The sequence below is a fragment of the Aptenodytes patagonicus genome, chromosome 15 (assembly GCF_965638725.1).
Source record: "Aptenodytes patagonicus chromosome 15, bAptPat1.pri.cur, whole genome shotgun sequence".
Taxonomy (NCBI): domain Eukaryota; kingdom Metazoa; phylum Chordata; class Aves; order Sphenisciformes; family Spheniscidae; genus Aptenodytes; species Aptenodytes patagonicus.
In genome coordinates, this window is record NC_134963.1 from 11,164,058 (window position 1) to 11,183,919 (window position 19,862).

Here is a 19,862-nt window from a genome sequence, read left to right on the forward strand (position 1 = left end):
GGAGAACAAAAGGCAGGAGCGGGAGGAGGCGCGGGGAGGAGGGCAGGCGGCCACGGGGGGGGATAAAAGGCTCAGCGGGGACCCCCCCCCCCTCTCTGCCCCATGTCCGATCCCGCTCCGCCGCCCGGCATGGCCCGTCCGCCGCTGCCCGCCGCCGCCGCCTTGCTGGCCGCCGCCTTGCTGCACTGCGCGCCCGCCGCGCCCGCCCGCCGACATAAGCCGGTGAGTCGGGACCACCCGGTGCCTCCGTGTCGTCGTCGTCGTCGTCGTCGTCCCCCGCCCCCCAAGTCCCAGCCGCCCCTTGCCCCGCGGCTCTCCGGTGCAGCCCCGAGGGGAGCATCTCCCCGGCAGACCCTCCGCTGAGCGGGATGAGCCGCCCCCAGTCCATCCCCCCCAAGCCGCCCTCGGGATGCCGGCACGGGCAGCGATGCGCCGCCGGGAGTGACCGGCCAGGGGACGGCTGCCCCTGCCCCGGCGATGCCGCGGCCGTGTCCCCGGCCCGGGCACCCCCGCTCCGCGGGCTCCTCTTGGCATGTTAGGGGAGTTTTCACGGGCGTGCTCCCTTCTGCGGAGCGAGCAAGGGAAAAAAACAGGGACCGGGGCAAGGAGCGTTTACCGAGAGGACAGGGGATCCCCCCTTCCTTTAAAGGCAGCAGAGCACTCGCTGCCTGCTAATAACACCCCCCGCATGCTGTGCTGGCAGTTCCGAGAAGCGTTACGGGGAGACGAGACTAAAGGGATGAATCAAACGCGCAGGCAGGAGGGGAGCAGCAGGGCTCTTTCTTCCTGCACATGCCTGCCAGATCCCAGCACCTGGGATGGAGCTGCGAGCAGCAGGGACGGCCGCTGCCAGAGAAGAGCAGCGGCGTGCAAGAGATTCGGGGGACGGGAGAAGACAGAGAGCTCCTTGTGCTGGGAATGTGTGCGTGCGTAATTGGGTTATTATATACATGCGCTTCGCTAGTGTGCCATAAAATAATGACAGAGCAAATGCCCAGTAGCAGCCCAAGGGGATTAGTTCAGGTTCTGTCGATGGTTTTATTATCAGCTCTGTCATCTGAGTACTTTCTAACTTGGCTGCTAAATATGCTGTGGGCTGGGACTTGGCACAGAGCAGCCTTGGCCCCCAAAGTGCTTGTATTATTCCAAACAAAATGTCACTGCGCTTGGCTCCACTCTGCCTCTGAGGAAGGTGAGGCCAAGCACTTGGGCGGTGGCACTCTGCACCCCGGTTATGACACCGCTCCGCAGATTTCATCCCCATCTGAACGCAGCAAGTGGTGGGCTGGGAGGGACTCACGTAAAGCTGGAGACCGCTGGTTCCTGCGGGGATGTTGGTTGGGCTGCCGTGTGCCTCACGCTCTGCCGTGTGCATCACGCTCTGCCGTGTGCAAGCTGAGAAGCTGCCGCTCCTGGAGGGACCTGCACAGCCTCTGGTCCCGGTCTTGCTGCCAGCAAGGACCTGTGAGGGATCCCCGGGGAAGGGAGAGCCAGCCTGTGTTTCACACCATCTGAACTTGGGTCCAGTCCAGCTGCGACATGCACTGTTCATCTCCTGCCGGTGCTTGCAGCTGCTGACTGACTGCAGAGGTTGCTGGGGTTCATCTGCCTTGGCCAGTACCCCTTGAACAGGGGGAATACACCAAACTGCTGGACGAGCACAGAGTTAATGCAGGGGTCCAGGTCTGCCCAGGCTCCTGGTCCACCTAATCCACCACCACACTTGTGAAGAAGGTCCCCCCAGTCAGTAGTCTGCTACCCAGAGATGGTTTCTTCTTCATCCCAGGCTAATGCTCTGCATCGTGAGTGCTAATACTTTCCTCTTGGCTGGAGTAACTCCAGGTGATGCTTCTACAGGTATGTTTTGTTCAGGAACGTTTTGTGCTTGTGTGTTTGACCAGCCATGTGGAGCTCGGGATTTCAAATCAATGTATTTCACTCAGTCTCTGCAGAGATGGTGGCTGCATTGATTTGGGGTTGAAAATGGGCAGATGATTTCCCATCCTTTCAAATAGCAGTTCTCTCATCCCACATAGCTGCCCTTTTGGGTTCCTTATCTGCTGTCAAGGCTTCTGAAGGTCATTCTAGCGCCTCTGAGGTAAAGCCAGCATCACGGTGTTTGCTCTCATATATGACGTAAGTAAGTTGACCGTAGTGCACCCCATTCCTCTTCTGGCTGGGGTACGCATGTCAGCATGGAACGGCTGAAGTGGGATTGCTGGGCTGACAGTGGCCCATGCATGAGTTTCTGGCCTCATCCCTTCTCTACCCTCTCTTACGCGAGAGCTCTGCCATGCCATCACGTTCACTTCTCCGGCTACTTTTAGTCTGGTCTCTCTGCACAAAGAGATGTTTCCCTATGTCTAACAGCAGCTGATTTCCTGTCTGGGCACCTTTTGCTGTCGGGTGACGAATGAGAAAGGAGCCGAGGGGCTGAGCTGGGAAAAGAGACTCACACCCCTACAAGGCAGACGATGGTGACTTCCTCGAGCTGTGCTAGTAGATGGGGTGGGCAAGGACCACGCCAGGCAGCACCTGGCGCAGCAGGATGCTGCACCATGACTATTCGGTCCTCCAGTAACAACTCACAACAGCAATACTGAGAGGGGAGGGAATCAAGGGCTCAGATTCATTTTAAAGGCAGGCTACACATGGCAAGTTGCAGAAGGAGCTGCGTTCTTTGTAGCAAACCCTGTAGATCTCCTTCACTTTTACATTAGCACCTAAAGAAAGAGAAAACTGAGAGCAGAATACAGGCTGTGTCTGGTGTCCACTGTAAAACTTGAGAACAAAAGATCTGCAGTCCTCGGGGCAGTGCACATGCAGACACTGAATTCCTGCATTGCTTTCAGCTCCCCTGAGAAATCAAAGTCACTCCATTTGCTGGGAAACTATCTCTCCATGGAGAAGTGATGGGCACCCTCCCAGCTGCCAGCGTAATCCCTCGGGAGCCGTATCCTGCAGCTCTCGCCCTGAACCCAGCAGGTTCCCCCCTGGAAGCACGGTGCTGCCTTCCACACAGCCCAGGAGCCGGGGAGGCCGCTTGCCTCGCTCAGGGCTCAGGCAGCTCCCGCAGGAAGGGTTTGATTTGCACTGTTTGGTTTGGCTATTTAAATACTTTAGTGAGTGTTGGGGTAATTTTAGGCATGTTTATCCTCTGCTCTGGGAGAGACTCAAGACACATGTAAGCAGTTATTCTCCAGCGGGTTTGTTGTGTTTGTGCTTTCACATGCAACACACGCACACCCTGCGGTGTGGCAAGACTTGGGGTGTGCAGCTGGCAAAGCAGACTGGGGGGGGAGAAGAGAGCAGGGATGAGAGAAGCACTTTGGGGAGGATCCCCCACTCCAGCTCATGCTGCACTTTACTTGCTTCCCCCATGCGTATCCTGCCCTGGCACCATAACTTGGGGGGCCCAGCAGAGGAAGGTTGCACTGTGTAGGTCTTGTTTAAAAAAGGATCTTCCGTGGAAAAATTGTCCTGCAGAGACTTTTCACACCGGAGACGCTGTCAATTCTTTCCTACTAATCCCAAATACACAGACAGGTAAATGAAGGGTTCCTGGATATTCTTACACTGGGGATGGCTCAGCCTGTAACGTGAATGGAAGCACTGCTGAGTCTGCACATAGCTGTCCAGCAAAATGAAAAGCAGAGCACTTCAGGGGTTCGCTGAGGGCCACAGACATGTTTTTAGAGGTTCACTGAGATCCTGGTGCAGATGAGACCTGCAAGGACAGACAGGTGACCAGACCTCCTCCTCTTAGTGGGATTTGGGGAGGAGAGAGACATCACCATCTCACAAAAGTGGCTCTGTGAAAATTAGCGGTGGGGGAAACCCCGCCCAGACATCTCTAGGAGATTGGGCGGGGGGACAGTGCTTGTCTTGTGGGTTTGGAGATCCCAGCCTGCACATCTGAGCAGCATACGCTCCCTGAGGGTAGACTATCCCGCCATAGCTCTGGAGAGGGCTGCTCTATGCCAGGTGGCCGTACCCAGTGGGAGATGTCCTGGCTGTTCCTTGGGCTGGGCACCGATAGCTCATTGCTCACCTTAGTTTGGATGTAATTGCACAATGAACAAAACATCTCAACCCCCTTCCTCCTGTGCCTGGAGTGTGCTGCATCCTAGAGCAGTTTCTTGGTTTCAGGGGGATTTCTAGGTCATCAGATTAAGGGCTCTTGAAACCTTTTGCTATCCCAGCATCCTGGGGCTTGTTTGCTTTGTGAGTACTCCTGTTTCTGGCAAACTGTTGCTTGGATGACACCAGCAGCTTGGTTGTGGTGTTGTTGATGGACTAGACTCACAAACTGTCACGTAATTAAAGTGTCTGATAATAAAAGTAGTCCTGCAGTGTTTATTCATTTGCTTTCTCTTGTTACATCGGAGCCTGGGTCTTCTCATTCTGTCTGTGGGCATAAACATTGCAGTCCATAATGTTTCATGTTCCACGTTGCTTAGGAAAAATAAACATTTTCCTCTTTTCGTTGCCAACAACAACTACCACCAAATAATCCGGAAACAAACTGTCAGGCCCCAGGAGGTAGTGCTTGATGGTGCCACGGAGTATGGGAAGTGAGCGGAGAGGAACCTCCAACTGTGTATGCGCGGCCAGGCACTGCGGCACCTCCCATTTGGCCTCATTTGGCCAAAGTTTGGCCTCGGCCTTTGCATTGCCTCTGGCTCTGTCTGCAGCGGGACCGGGCCGCAGCCCAGCATGAAGGAGCCATTCCTGTAGCAGAAGTATTTTGTGTAAGCCAAGAATTCATAGTTAGAGGGGTTGGGAGACTCTGCCTTGTTCTGGAGGAGGTAGGATCAATAAATCTGGTGGCTTTGCCTAGGCATTGTTTCCACCAAGTTTCCATTGTTTCCACTAAGAGTGCCTCGACCAGGAGCATGCTTAGCTCAGGGTCTGACCAGACCACAAACATAATCTGTTTCTGCCATGAAATTTCGGCTGCAGCATTAGCACCTTCCAAGGCCAGTCAGCTTCTGGGACACAACCTGACTGGAGTGGAGCTGGCTCCAGTTTTACCACTAACTGTCAGCTGTAGCTGCAGCTTCAAATCCAACCACTGCAAATCCATGCTGGGCTGAGAGGCAGACTGGCCAAAAAGCCGGCTATGGTACTCTGTGCATCAGGACAACAGTGCTGATCTCAGGCAGGAACATTGCTGCAGCCTGTTAAGGGGGTGCAGAGCCCCTGGGGGGCACAGCCACCCGACAGTGGACAGAAATGGGGTGAGAGAACTGTCTTACATGAGAACTGCAGGAGAAAGCATCTCTGCTCTCCTTCCCCGTGTGTTGAACTACAGGCAGGAGTGCTCCGAGGTGCAGGCTCATAGGTGGGAGGAGGAAAATGCTACAAGCAAAGAGGCAGCAAACACCAGGGCCTCGCCAAACACTCTGAGTAACAGAAGGAGAAAGCAGGGAGAAATGGAAAAGCAGCAGCAGAAGGGACAGGGTGGTGGGGAGAAAAGCCATGAGCTCATCCCCTAGCAGAACAGGAAACAGCCCCCAATGACAGGGGAAGTATCCAAGACTGATGGGATTCACGTTGTAACTTGTCCAGTCACTCCTGCCTGACAGGGAGGGGGGTCTCTTTTCATGTCTGTGCTGCAAGAGCAGGCAGGAGCCCAGGTAATTAGGTACACGACAGAGGAGACAAGTTTAAGTTCAGGGCAGGCAGTAGAGGATGGACCCAGGCAGAGAAGTGCACTGGGTTTGTCAGTACCATGCACTGGCCTCACTCTTGAGGTCTTTTATACACAGTGTTGCTGATGCTCAACTGTAGCTGTGCTGCTCCGGCTGCTTCTCCTCCTGGGAGGCTCTGGAGGGCGAGTGCTGCCCCACACAATGAGGTTAAAGATGCTCCCGGCTCCTCAGGATGGCTGGGACACTTCCTGGGAAGCTTGGCTGGTGTTCATCTGGCCGCAGCAGACCCAGAAGTGATGGCTGTTGTATCGCAGCACTTGAGGGCTGATAAAGCTGCGAGGAACCGAGTGGGCAGTCTGTACCTCTGCTGTGGTTTCTGCTCTCCCGTGGGATCTGTCCTTTCCCTCCCGTTGCCTCTCAGCCTTTTGGTCACAAGGCTGGTAGGAAGAGGCACTTTCTGTGCAAGGAGCTGTAGCCAGCCTGCAGCACAGCCCTCTTTGTGTATAGCTTTGCTCCTCTGCTGTCCTCACTGCCCTCGGCCCTTGGTTTCAGGCCTGGCAGCCTCTCTGCGCTCGTGTTGTGCGCACATTTTGCTGCTCAGTCTCTATTGCAAAGCCCTGGCTTCTTCCCATGGCTAAAAGCTGTCTGTTCCCATGCACAGCAGCCACCCCAACAGTGGGTTATACTGGGAAGGGCAGTGGAAGTGGCTGCACACAGCCTTAGCCAGAGGCTCAGATCCGGCTCTGCACTCAGCTGGTCTGAACGCCTGCCCTGGGTTGCAGGGACTTTCCTTTGCTGTTGGTCTTTGGTAATCCTTTCCCCTCTGGTGGTGGAATGAGAGGAGTGGGGATAGTTACCCAGTAGCCAGTGCCCTCCTCATCCTCTCTTCACAGGTTTGCACTAGCTTCAGCAGTAGCACGGCCCTAAGGAAACCCCTAACCTTACACTTGGGGCATTATACCACAGCTCAGGAGAACAAAGCAGGATCTCCCCAAGAGAGGATGTCTTCAGAGCTGGGTGGGAAGGATGCAACCTTAAGCGAGAGGACACGTTATCTAAGCTTTGGGAAATGCCTGCAGCGAGGTGTGTCCAGCCAAGGAGACCGAAATCTCCAGCCTGACGCGTCTCCTGAGCATTGTTTGGCAAGTGGTTTCTAACCGTCACATTTCCCCTTGCTGGCTGCGCCTGCAGTGGCATTTTCCAGCCCTTTCCTGCCATGGTGCTAATGTCAGTGCAGTGACGACAGGGAGAGACTCACTGTTTGCCTAGGGGCACAGCGAGCACATGGGGCAGCAGGACAGGTCTCGCCTCCTGCCTCCACCCAGAGCCATTCGCAGGGCCACGCTGTGTCCCCTCCCAGAGCCGTGTCTCAGCAAAGAGCAGGCAGATGGGAGCAGGGAGGGTCCTGCCTAGGCAAGGTGGGGTTTGGATGGCTGGAAGCTGGGATTCATGCCAGTGGCCTTGAGTTAACCAAAGGGGAGAGAAAAAACCTACCTCTGGTCTGCCCCTGAACGTGGGATCCCTCACGGCGACGAGGAAACAGGCAGTTCCTCCTCTGCCCCTGCTTGTAGGAGGGTAATAATCTCCAGGTTATGCCAGTGCCCCCAGCCAGGAAGGCAACAACTGGCCTTCCTGGGAGACGGGGGGCGGGATGTGTTTAGCATAGCCAAGACAAAAAAACAGGAGTAAACCCATCTGGGTCAGCCTCAGCCCACTCACCTACCTGGCAACTCCTGAGGGTTTCCCAGTCCTCCCAGTTCCACAGCGAGGGCTCTCCCCAGGGTCCATCTCCACTCCTCCTCACGTGCCTCGATGCGGCTGTCCTACACCTCCTGGTCCTGGGAAACCAGATACATTGATCACCCTATGTCCTCGGGCAGCAGAACCTGGCTTCGGTGGCAGTGGGCACTCTTGAGCGCACCCAGGAGCAAGGAGCCAAGCGGCCCTCCATGCTGGACTTTGGTGACACAGCTGCCATTACGTGCTTGGCAGAGGGTCTCACCGGGGCTGGGAGCAAGATGTTGGGCGGGACGTGAACCTTATCGGCTGCTCCTGCCAGCTGTCCTTCACAGGCGCTAGCTGCCAGCCCAGGCAGGGTGCCAGGCAGCTCTTAGAGAGCTCCTCTTAGAGAGACAGGTACCTCCAACCTGGCAGGGCTCCAGCATTCAGCAGGAGCAGCCCGGTGCAGACTCCCCTAGGACAGGCCAGCCCGTACACCCTCTTTCCACCAAAGCACTGGATGGATTCTCAGTGCCAGGGCTGGTGGCTTGGGTAGGCTTTGCTGTTCAGGATGTAAAATGGCTTTCTCTCTTTGCACGTTTTGATGGTGCGGTTCCTGTGGTGTGTGAAAGTGCACTGGGACACCAGGACTGGGTCGATGGTTTCTAAGGCAAAGACTGGCAGGTGCCAAGCCACCAAGAGTGGCTGGCTGGCTGGGGAGGACAAACCAGCAGTCTGGCGTGGTGACAGACACACAAAGAGCCGAACACCTAAACTGCACCTTGTGTGACCTCCCAGGCTCCTGTGTCCATCCATGCGTCGCTCAGAGGCACGGGGCCATTACAGAGTGGGGAGCTCGGTAGCGGAATTAATGCCAAGGGCTTCACACTTCATTCCAGCCCACATGAATGGGCTCATTGTAGGGAACAGAGCGGCGGCAGCATGCGGATTCACGGCATCATGACAGCCCTGGCATCATGCCCGCCTGACCTTCGTGTCCCTGGCAGGGCAGCCAGGAGAGCTGGCCTGGAGGAGGGCAGCTCTTTGCAGGGGAAGGAAGGGGACCTCTAAACCCCAGGTCTTCACTCTAGAGCCCTGTGGGACAGAGCCTGCCTGTCTGAACAGAGATGCATCATTGCTGCATCTCAGCTCCTCCTGCTGCTCAAACACTTTGGAATTTGCCTGCACAGAGTCAGGCAAAGAATTCTGCATTTGGACCTCTGGCTTGTGCAGCATGGTGATGCAGGGACTAAGCGCCTCTCACCCCACATGCCTCACAGCAGGCTGCGGATTACGCTTGGGTCATGTTTCATGGTGGCCCCATAGTCCTGCTGTCAGGTGGGAAACCAATGGAAGTCAGCTAATTAGCACTAATTAATGTTGCCAAGAGGAACCCTGCTTTTCCAACTAAGTGTGGGAGAGCCCAGGTGATCTTATTCGCAAGCAGAGTCACAGGCGCAGTGAGGCAAGGGGGTATGGTCCTGTCCATCCCTCTGCAGAACTGGTGACCTCAGGCAGTGATAGGGGCTGCAGGGACGGTCACTGCTGCTCTCTGCCCCATGGGCTGGGCTCTAAGTCATGCCCCAGATCTGTGTGTCCTGCTGTCCAGCTTGCGCTGTCCCCCAGCCATGCTGAGAGCCTGCTCACCATGCCAGAACAGCAAGGGGACACCATGGGAGTGACAACGGGGAGCACAACTGTGTGCTGGGGACTAAAGGCTTCCTCCCATTAATATCACCTCTACCTGGGGCCAGGAAGGAGTAAAAGATGTGGGGGCAAAAGGGGAGAATTTACTCCATAGTGATTTGTTTCATTCTTGAAGGATCTGGTTCTCATCCACAGTTTGCAAAAGCATTTCCTGCCGGCCAGCTGCCAAGGAAAAATGGACCAAAAATAGCCCAGTGCTTAGGAGGTGCCATGGCATGACACAGTGCCTCCCAGGTGTGACCTGGCCTGGCAGCAGCAGAGCCCAGGGAGCGGAGGACATTTGTGAGGAGCAGTTTGTGCCCTAGTAGCAGGGGAACAGCCCCAGGCAGAGGTGGAACTCACTGCTGCAGGGCTGCTGTGGGGAGTCGTCCACCACCCTCCATCAGGACCTCTCTTCCCAGACACTGAAGTCATGGCTTTGCTTTTCCCTTTTAGGACGTGTCTCGAAAGCATCACACCTGGAAGGAGCAGAGTCCTTGGCTGTCTTCCTTGGTGAACGCTGTGGGGACTGGCGTGCCCACCAAGGGCTTCCCCGTGGGCGCAGACGAGCAGGCGGCACGCTGGAACCCGCCCCGCTGCGGAGTGCCAGACCTCCCGGTGTCACCAGACGGCCAGAACGGGCGGAATCGGCAGAAGCGGTTCGTCCTCTCTGGCGGACGCTGGGACAAGACTGATCTCACCTACAAGTAAGAGAGGCCTGAAACGGGAGTCAGGCTGGTTTGCTTCTCCCTCCCCAAACCTCTCAGTCTGATGTTTCCTGGAGTGCGGCATGCTGTAGTGTGATCATAAAAGCTGGAGGGCAACCCTAAAACTGGGTATGGCCAGCTGGGGGGCAGGGGAGCCATGTGCTGAACCACCAGCAGGGTCATACCCAGCACCTCCACATCCCCTCACGCTCCTGCTGCCGTAAACACAGCTGCCCACCCGCCCCTGCCCAAACGTATTCCACACAGCCCTTGTGTCACCCTGCGGTCAGTCCCACGTCAACACCCCCATGTGCATACGTTCATTTCCCTACATCAAACCCCTGACACATGCCAAGCTGAGCTTCTACCACCGGCCCTCTCCTGCTCTGCCTTTGCTCCCCCCAGCCACCCCGCTGTGGGCTCACTTCACAGTTTATTTTAAAAAGACCTTTTTATTCAGCTGTTATTGATGTTCCCATAAACACGACTTCAGTGTAAAGTTTTGCCCAAGTCACCCCACACATTCTCAATTGCGAATCTCCTCAACAGGCTTGCGGGAGGGTTGTGCTGCCTCCCCAGTTGCCCACAGGGGCACAAGTGGAGAGGTGAGCACACTCGTACGGACTTTGACAGCACATAAATCACCTTTTGTTTAATTAAGTGCAGGAGACAGTTCCTCATAGTGTTAGGAGGCGATAGATTACAGAAAGGCTTCTTCCTTTTTTTTTTGGTCAACAGTGTTAAAGAAACACAGCAGAGACGAACACACACCAACACTGTTAATGGAAGGGAAAGCAAGCTCCCTCTGTGGCAGACCTTGCAGTCTGCTTATGTTATAGGAAGGCACAAGAGGCGGCAGCTGCTCTGAGCGAGCCCAGGTTTCCAGGGGCAAAAAATGCAGACTGAGGAGAAATCACAGCACAGCACTCCCAGGCACCTCTGCGGGGCTGGACGCACAGGGGACAGACCTGGGAAATGCTGAATCACTTCAGTCCGAAAAACACAGATCTGCAAAGCTCTCCAGAGAGCTCACCTGGGCCCACCAGCCAGAGGGTTTCAACACTGATGGGATTTATCTGCTGCACATGTTGTTTGGAAGAGGGTGCCGGAGCAGTGCTTGTATGGATTGGGGATGTTCAGGTGCTGAGAGAGAGTGGCAGCCCTAGTGACGTTGATCCTACAGCTAGTGTCTTCATGACAACAGTGTCCACGGGACAGCAGCTGATGCTCTCCTCATCCAGTGTCTGTTGCTTTTCAGAATTATCAGGTTCCCGTGGCAACTTGTAAAAGCTAAAGTGAGAAGGACCATCGAGGAAGCTTTGAAAGTCTGGAGCGATGTGACCCCACTGACCTTCACCGAGGTGCAGGAGGGCCGGGCTGACATCATCATCGATTTCACAAGGTGAGCACAGTAGGCAGCAGCACCCTTCTCCCAGGCAGAGCAGCAGCCTTGCAGGCAAGACCCCAAGCTTCTAACTAGAGCAGAGAGCTGCCAGCACACAACTTAGGCACTTAAGTGGAGGCTCATATTTCTGCTTTCAGACACTGGGATGTTTTTGGTTGTGGGGTTTTTTTTTTGTCCGTTGTGGGCTGCTTGGTGCAAGTGCAGCTGTTCTGTGCTGGCTGTGCACAGTACCGTTACTGATCATTCATTAATTTTCCTGGTACATTTACGTTTCTCTGCCCACAGGCTGTTTTCCTAAGCGTTTGTTTTGACTTTCCATCTTCAGGTCCTCCATCCTGTCCCTTGACTGAACGACGTAACTGTCTGCCCAAAGACAAATATAGTTTCTTGGTTAAATGAATCTTGGCTCCCGGCCTGAAATTCACTTTTGGCAAAATACGCACGGGGGCAAAGACTTCCCTCTGCTGCATGTTTGCACAGAACTAATAAAGTCAGTGGAGACCGTCCAAGCAGTGATGCGATGTGCATGCTGTGTATTTGCCTGTGCCTCCCTCAGCTCTCTAAAGTGGCCACATCTCTCATGGGTTTCCTTCACTAGTCAACAGCAGAATTGGCTTGAGTGAGGACCTGAGAGTTTGGCTGGGTTTGCTGCCGGCTGCCCCTCTGCATCCCCCCACCGCTCAGCTATGTCAACTTAATCTTGGCTCGAGCAGTCACCTCCTTAATTCTTTAGGCTCCATGGTCAGCTTTGGGCTGGAAGCTGAACAGGGGGAGGAGAGAAACATCCCTGAGAAAACATGTGAACTCCCCAGGGCTTGGTGTGACTGAGCTCTGCTTCCTCAGTGCTTGGTGTGACCAAGCTCTGCTTCCTCAGTGCCTCAATGCAGAACCGAGTTTGTGGCAATCTGAAGGGCTCAAAACAGTCGATCCGGACTAGTGGGTTGAACTTGGGATGGGAATAAGAGCTGCTGTCCCCTCGCAGTGACTCCCAACCTTTGGCTATATGATGCTGTTCACTGGAGGTACACAGCTGTTTGTCTGAGGTGCAATGTGTCTTCCCTCCAGGTACTGGCATGGAGATAACTTGCCTTTTGATGGGCCTGGAGGGATCCTGGCACACGCATTCTTCCCCAAGACACACCGGGAGGGAGACGTCCATTTTGACTATGACGAGACCTGGACTATTGGGAACAACCTGGGTACGGTACTGTTTCAGGGGGAGCTGTGGACGCTCCAGGATGCTTCTCAGGGCACTTGGAAAGGATTCAGTTGTGGTGTGAACAGGGACCCTGTAAAACTGAGAGGCAGCAATCATTTTTGTGGTGTGCATTGTCATCTCCTACCACTTACAACCCTACTGGTAGTATTCAGGTCTTTTCTTGTCACCCTTCAGCCACAGCAAAGCCTGTGTCCAGCCAGGACCCTGGTTTCCTAGTGGGCTCCCTCTGTGTGAGGGGAGCAAGAGCGACACGTCTGAGAGACAGCTCCCCTGCCCAGCCATACGCCCTGCCACTTGGGAATTGCACCCAGCATTGGCAGGAGCCATTAGAAATAAAGCAGGGAAAGGGTGAAGGAAAACTGAGGCTCAGGCACCGGCTGACAGTTGCCTTCCAAAGGACAGCCTCAGCCCCAGTCCCTGCGTGCACTGTTCACCGCCTGCCCACAAAGTATTTTCTCTTTGAACAAGTCCATAAAGGGAAACCACCCAGGCTCCAGCTCTGCCCCTGTGGCCTGGGAATGCTCTGACCATAAACAACGCCACATCAAGTCAAGCCTCTTTTTCTTCTTTTTTTTTTTTTTTTTGCTAATAATAGATCCAAGCTGGTAGCTCTCTGCTTGGGCACTCAGGGTCTGGTGTCACAGTATCTCATGAGATACTGCAGTACTGCCTGGGACCATCTGAACCAGTGCCCAAAGCATCAGTTTCTGCAAGACCCTCCAAAATTAACCCAGGTCAGCCCCTCCTCCTCCTTCCCAGTTTAGCTACAGGGACAAAGACACAATCACAAAGCCCAAGTCAAACCCCTGCCTCTCTGCAGTTTCCCAAACATTTTGTCCACATCAATGTTCAGGGCTCAGATGGGCTCCCCCAAAGGCCACTTTATTGCCAGTTGTATGCCAACTTGAGTCCCTGCGTGGGGCACAGGACTGCTACGTCTCCAACCCTGTTCACACTGACCCGAAAACAAGAACTACAGAGCACCAGATCTTTCTGCAGAAGCATTTCTGCTCCTTAGGGAATGGTGGGCTCTGCTGTTTTTCACCCTCTGTTGGGGCTGCCTGTGTTGTTAAGAATTTCCTACATTCTCCCACAAAGACAGTGTTGGAGGCAAACCAGGAACTGAAAACGGATACCAGTTCCCATCAGAATCCAGCCCTATTCCATGGCCCTTTTCCCCCCCCCTACGTTTTCCATAAATAAATGTTGTAAAAGCTCTTTGCAGCTAATTGCCATTTAATATGCTGAAAAGAGCTTTATGATATAAACATGGAAAAATCCTTATCTCAGCTCTCAGTGAGACGGGGAAATCCTTAGCCTCATTTTACAGATGGGAGAGCAGAAGTATGAGAAGGGCTAAGGGGTGCCCTGGGGTCACCCCAGAGCCGTGCAGGAAGCAGGACTCCACGTGGAGGACCTTCTGCGAGGGACACAGTGATGCTCCCCGGCACAGCTTCTTCAGGCATGCTGTTGTTCACATCCCCCCAGAGGACCTGACAATAGCACAGCCGATCTGCCAACACTGGAAAGCATCAAGTGAGGAGCCTGCCAAACTAAACAGAAGTGTCTGAAAGTTTGTAATAAATCACTGACATATAAATCCCATTTTCTCAGCTGACCTAGATGTGTCGATTTAATTGGGTCAGTGCTGTGCAAAATCGCTTCAACGTAAAGCTGACCAGCGGAGGAAGACAGGGGCTCACCTTCCCCTCCACCCTTCCCAGGCGTTCCTCCCAGTTGCATCCCCCCTGTCCCGTCCCATCCTGTCCCGGTGCTGAGAAGTGACCTGCTCCCCTGGAGCCAGCAGGGAAATCCTGCTTGGAGCAGCGAGGCTGGCTGACTCACATCCCTGCCTTTCTCATCACTTGGGCTGCATCTTGGAGGATTTCTGGCTGAGGGCAAGTGAATGAATACACTGGGACTTGTCAACAAACAGCCCCGCTCACAAGTTTCACTGCTTAATATACCTCTCTTCCAGCTTTCCCTAAAATTTATCAACTTCAAAAAGGATCTATTGGAAGCTAAACAACACCTGCGAAATGACACATTTTTGCATACTGAAATCCACTTTTCCCCCCTCGCCTTTTCTACACGCTCCAAGGTCATGTATTCCTAAAATGTGATCTCCCATAAATCTACTTGAGTCTGGTGAAGAAGGCCCAGGCCTTGACACTTGGTAATTTTTTATGGGTTTATTTCTAAATGTCACCTTCTTGCTACAGTCCACACACAAGCAATAAATGAGCTCCCTCTGCTGTCTGTGTGACAACAGCCATTAGCAAGTTTTAATCCTCCCTGATGCAGGTATCTTCCACAGCAGAGGTGATCTAAATGGGACCTGATACGCTACAGCTGTAGCCAACAACTGCTGCAAGGCTGGGCCGACAAAAACCAACCTTACCACCCTGACACCTCCTTCTATGGGCCAGACTTCTTTCTCCGTGCAAATTTCTTCTATCCAAAAGCACACGGAAAACCCTTTTCTTCCTGACAGCTGACGGGGTACAGAAGCCCCTGGTGACAGAATTACAAATTACCAACATGCCCAGGCTAGTACCTGAGTGTATGAATTCACTCACACTCCTCCAGGAAAACCCTGGGAACAACAACCTGCAAGCGCTGTAGTCGAGGTAGATGTCTCTTTCCTCGCGTTAGGCTCCTACAACATACCTCAGTGCATTGTCAGTGGCTGATAATTGCTAGAAGTGAGCCTAGGAGGCAGGCGTCCCCCACACAAGCAGGCAAAAGCATCTCCCACCTTTTCCCTTTGCAGGCACTGACCTCCTCCAAGTGGCTGCTCATGAGTTTGGCCACGTCCTGGGCCTGCAGCACACAGCTGTCTCCAAGTCACTGATGTCGCCTTTCTACATCTTCCGCTACCCCCTAAGTCTGAGTGAGGATGACAAGCAAGGTATCCAGTACCTCTATGGGAAACCCAAACCGGATCCTGACCCAACCCCAACTCAGCCAGCAGAGCTGCCCCAGCTGGACCTTGAAACAAATGAGATCACCAACGTGGAGGTGAGTGAACAGCTTGCCTGTGTCCTCCTCTAACCCCATAGCTTGTTCCCAGCTGCTGGGACTGTCCTCACTGTGAGGCCAGCAGCAGGCTTACACACGGTTTGGTGTCTGTGTCTTCCACCCATGCTGCTAAGCCCAGGTCCAGACCCCATGGCTGGCACTGCCAGCCAGCCTGGGATGGGCGGGGAGGGGATCTTTGGGCAGCACATGCCCAACCAAAACTGGCTGGAAGCAGGGCAGTCGCCTGGACACAGGGACTTCCCGTCTGCTGAACCCAGCCTGGGCGAAGGGGGTTCCCGCAAGTCCAAGCACCTGACCGGCCGTGCCGTGCTTTGGCAGTCTGTGCAGCCCGACGCCTGCGACACAGCTTTCGATGCCGCGTCCACCATTCGAGGGGAGCTGTTCTTCTTCAAGTCTCGCTATGTGTGGCGGCTCCGAGCTGGAAAGCTGCAGGATGGCTACCCAGCTCTGGCCTCCCGCCACTGGCAGGGGATCCCCAGCTCTGTTGATGCCACCTTCGAGGACCCTCTGGGCAATATCTGGTTTTTCCAAGGTAAGAGCTAGACTGGGATCAGATGGCTTGGAAATGCATCTCCTTTACTGAGGGGTATTCAGGACCCAACAAGTTCCTGGGAGGATAAACCTTCTGGGCATCCTCAGCAATCCAGTGATCCTTGTTATTTGTTTCCTTCTCTGTTTAGTTTAAACTTTTTAGCAGATATTGAGGGGGGAAGAGAGAAGGAGGGGTCACTTTTATTTGACACAGCCAAGATATCCCATTCTCCTCCTCTGGAACACAAACTTGTGTTTTGAGCCTCTGCCCTGGCAATGCTGCTGGCAGAGGAGGAGGAAGGAAACGCTTGCTCCATCCCCCCAGCTGTCCTGTGAAACACTGTGCCAGAAGAGAGCCCCAGACACTTTCACAGGTTGTGAAACTCCTGAGCCTGTTCCCCGAGGCCCTGCTCAGGGGATGGGCAGCATCTCCTCTGCTCCTCAGAGACCTGGATGCGGAGCTTCTGTAGTACCCCCAGACTGAATGAGCCTACAGGGAGCCCGTGTGCAGAGCCAGACAACCTCCCGCCACCACGGGGATTAAAAACCAATCACCCACAGGGGGCCAAACCTCCTCCTGGCCAAACCTCCTCTGGAGTTGAAGACCAGCAACAACCCACATTTCAGCTCCACTGTTTTCTTTAATGGTCTTTCCAAGTGTAAATTTAATAGCGGGGATGCAGGATGACATAGGTACCCAGCTGCCCTGGGTGTGCATGCCCCATCTGCGCACCGTGAGACCGAGTACCAGAAAGCACACCACGCGGCTCTGTGGGCAGCGTTCCTGCATAAACAGATTACTTAGCACCTGACCTGCACACAAGGACTTACAGTGCTAAAATTGGCAGGCTCCTACCATGAGTTAAAATGAGATAAGGGGAAAGCATTACATGCCGTGGGCTAATTACAGAGATTCCCATTTTAATCTAATCTGGAATTATGCTTCCAGTCTCTATTTCAGCTTGGCAACTTCTTCCTGGTTTCTGTAGCTTGCTCCTTTACAGCCGCATGCCCCCTTTATGCCTGTGCATGCCCACATACGTTCTCCAAGCGCTGAGTTTGCAGGGTAGAGGCTGGTCCCTCCAGCCAAGTCTTTTATTATAACTTCCACAAATAGAGAAAAGACAGCTGCTAAAATGGTCCTCCTCGTCCCACCACTGATACCCTCCAGGTTGGACTGAGGTGGGAAGTCAGTGACAGCGTCCATGACACTGGTGGGGTTTTTGCCTCTCAGGCACAGCTTTCCCTGGGAGCTCTGCCAGCTCCAGTTGCGCAGTTGACTGCCGAATTATCAGACACCAAAGAGCTTCTAAACCTTTGTCTCCCTTTTCTGTCTCCTCGACAGATTCTCAGTACTGGATTTACGATGGCGAGAGACGGGTATCTGGTCCCACCCCGATTGTGGAGCTGGGCCTCCCTGCATCCCCTGTGCAGGCAGCTCTGGTGTGGGGGGCTGAGAAGAATAAGATCTACATCTTCAGTGGAGGCAACTACTGGCGCTTCAACCCTCACACCCGCCAGGTGGACAACATCTACCCCCGGACCATGGCCGACTGGCGCGGCGTCCCTCAGGAGATCGATGCGGCTTTTCAGGATGAGTTTGGTCAGTGCAGCAGGGACATGGCCTGCTCTGGGGTGAGCGCTCAGGCTGATGCCACTGGCCAGCTGGAAGAACTGGGTGGATTTAGACATTTGGTAGCAGTGGGCACTTCCCAGCCATAGCACATGCCATATAGTATAGAGAGAGAGGGGCAGCTCCCTCCAATGGGTAGGGAACTGAGGCTTCTCCCGTAAAAGTGAGAAGTTTTATCATTAATAATTGCAACAATCAACAGTTAAGCATCTGATAGAGAGAATTCAAACTTCTGACCAAGAAATGGTCACAGACTCCTACCCAGCTGTTACTGCTCCCGGCAAAGAAAGTGATGAGAAGACAGCAGAAACGCTGCCCACACCTCAGCCTAGGCAGCTGTCCTGAATGAACAGGCTGCTTTCGGTATTGCCTAGTCCTCCCAGATATGCCCCATGCTGAAGACAGCATGACAGTGCCACAGAAACACTGGGGACAGCCAGGGTGCTTGGGATGACAGGTGCGGTGACTGCCTCTTTCCTCCCAAAGGATGCGGTGGAACGGCTCCCCACTGCTTCCAGAGCCTAAATCTCAGGGCAGCTTCCCCGCAGTAACAGATGGTCTGCGGCAGGTCTTCACAAGCTCCCTGTCATAGGCCCTGTTCAGGTCCTAGACGTCCTCTGCCCTCTCAGGGCTGAGCCACTACATGGGTACAACATATTTAAAACCATCGGGAATATAAAATAAAATCCATCCTGCTTACTCTCCCATCAAAACTAAAACAGTGTGAAAGAACAGTGTAAGCCACAAGCCTGGGTTCAAGTGAGATGAATCTAGCAGCATCTCCTGCCTCTTCCAGGCTCTCTCTTGGTACGGCGCATGCTGCAGTGTGTTAGCTAGACAAAATGCTAGGAAAGAGCCCAGAGCTGTGTGAACCCTGTCTCTCCTAACCCTTCCTCTCTCACCCACAGGTTTTGCCTATTTCTTGAGAGGCCGAGATTACTGGAAGTTCGATCCAGTCCAGGTGAAAGTGCTGGAGGGCTACCCACGCCAGATCAGCCAGGACTTCTTCAGCTGTACACCTTCCTCCAACTCCTTCAGATGAGGGGGGAGCTTGTGTCCTCCACGCTCCCCTTTCATCACCCTTACCTCCAGCAGCCACACAGAGGGTTCCCTCCGCCATTCCTGGCTTCCTTCCAGGCTCAGCATCCGACACAACATGTGTCTGACACAACAATGACAAAGTTTGCTCCTCTTCAGTTCCAGCAGCCCCAGCTTCAGTTGCTATCAATATAAAAGCATCTGCCATGTTCTTTGCAGGCAAGAACAGCCACTAAACCCTTAATGTGGCCACACTCTTCCAGCAGTAGCATCCCAAAAGCCATCAAGCCAGCCTGGAATGGGATCACGCTCTCCTAATTAACCTGGACCCCATCCTGTAGAACTGATCCAGTGGCATTTCCTATGTTTACATAGCTCACAACAGCAGCCCTTTGCTGCTCCAGACATTGGCCTGGGAGGAGGGCTTCCACTGGAACACCTCCCTCAGCCTTAGCCAGGGGGCTTTGAAGGACACTGACTGCCTGCGGAGGAATGCAGACGTGCAGCTGCTGCCAGGGTCACTTCACCAGGGCTGCAGTGGTGACTGCCAGGACCCTGCCGCAGCCCTACTCCCGGTTTTATGTTGTATCACTAGTATGCGTTAGGATTTTATACTGATTTGTATATAGACAAGGGGCCCCCCTATCCTTCCACGGTGCTGGGTGCCAGTGCTGGACACTGCCCCGTCGCTCCCTGTGCTCGTACTGAGTTAGGTTCCCCATCCTGGGTTGCTCATGACTGCACTGATCGGTCTCGTACCACTGTTCCCACTCCGCCTGGACACCAGGCTGGGGGCTGATACCGTACAGCCCCACTCCAGCTCTTTGCACACCCCTCGTTGCTACGTAACCTCATGCCAAAAAACCCAAAGGGGCGGCGGTCCGTTTCCTCCCTTTTCACCTTTCAACCCACCCGTGCCCCTCGCCGCTCCCCGCCCTGGGTGACCCCAGCGAGCAGGCCGGACTGCTGCCGGCCCGGGGGCAAGGAGGGTGACCGGTACCCCAGCCCCGGGGGGGTCTCGGTGCCGGCCGCTCCTCACGAGCGCAGCCGTAAATGTCTGTAGAGGGCGTACAGCCCCTCCTCCGTATCTACACGTACATATACCTGTCCGTGAGTACTGCCGGTGTATTTATGTGCCGCCCCCGCACCAATAAACCGCCTCTTTTCTAAGCGCCGCCTGCCCGGGCCGCCCCTCAGGCGGGCCCCTCCCTCAGCGAGCGCCGCGCGG

The 19,862-nt window shown here is 54.4% G+C and overlaps 1 protein-coding gene across 1 annotated transcript; it reads left to right on the plus strand.

Moving 5' to 3' along the window:
- The first annotated feature begins 114 nt into the window (after positions 1-114).
- Positions 115-19,804, plus strand: MMP11 (matrix metallopeptidase 11). The gene is made up of 8 exons (XM_076352716.1): positions 115-222; positions 9,516-9,766; positions 11,025-11,168; positions 12,237-12,370; positions 15,164-15,411; positions 15,751-15,964; positions 17,309-17,566; positions 18,505-19,804. The coding sequence occupies exons 1-8, from the start codon at positions 130-132 to the stop codon at positions 18,636-18,638; spliced, it is 1,476 nt and encodes a 491-aa protein (XP_076208831.1). The 5' UTR covers positions 115-129; the 3' UTR covers positions 18,639-19,804.
- Positions 19,805-19,862: the final 58 nt, after the last annotated feature.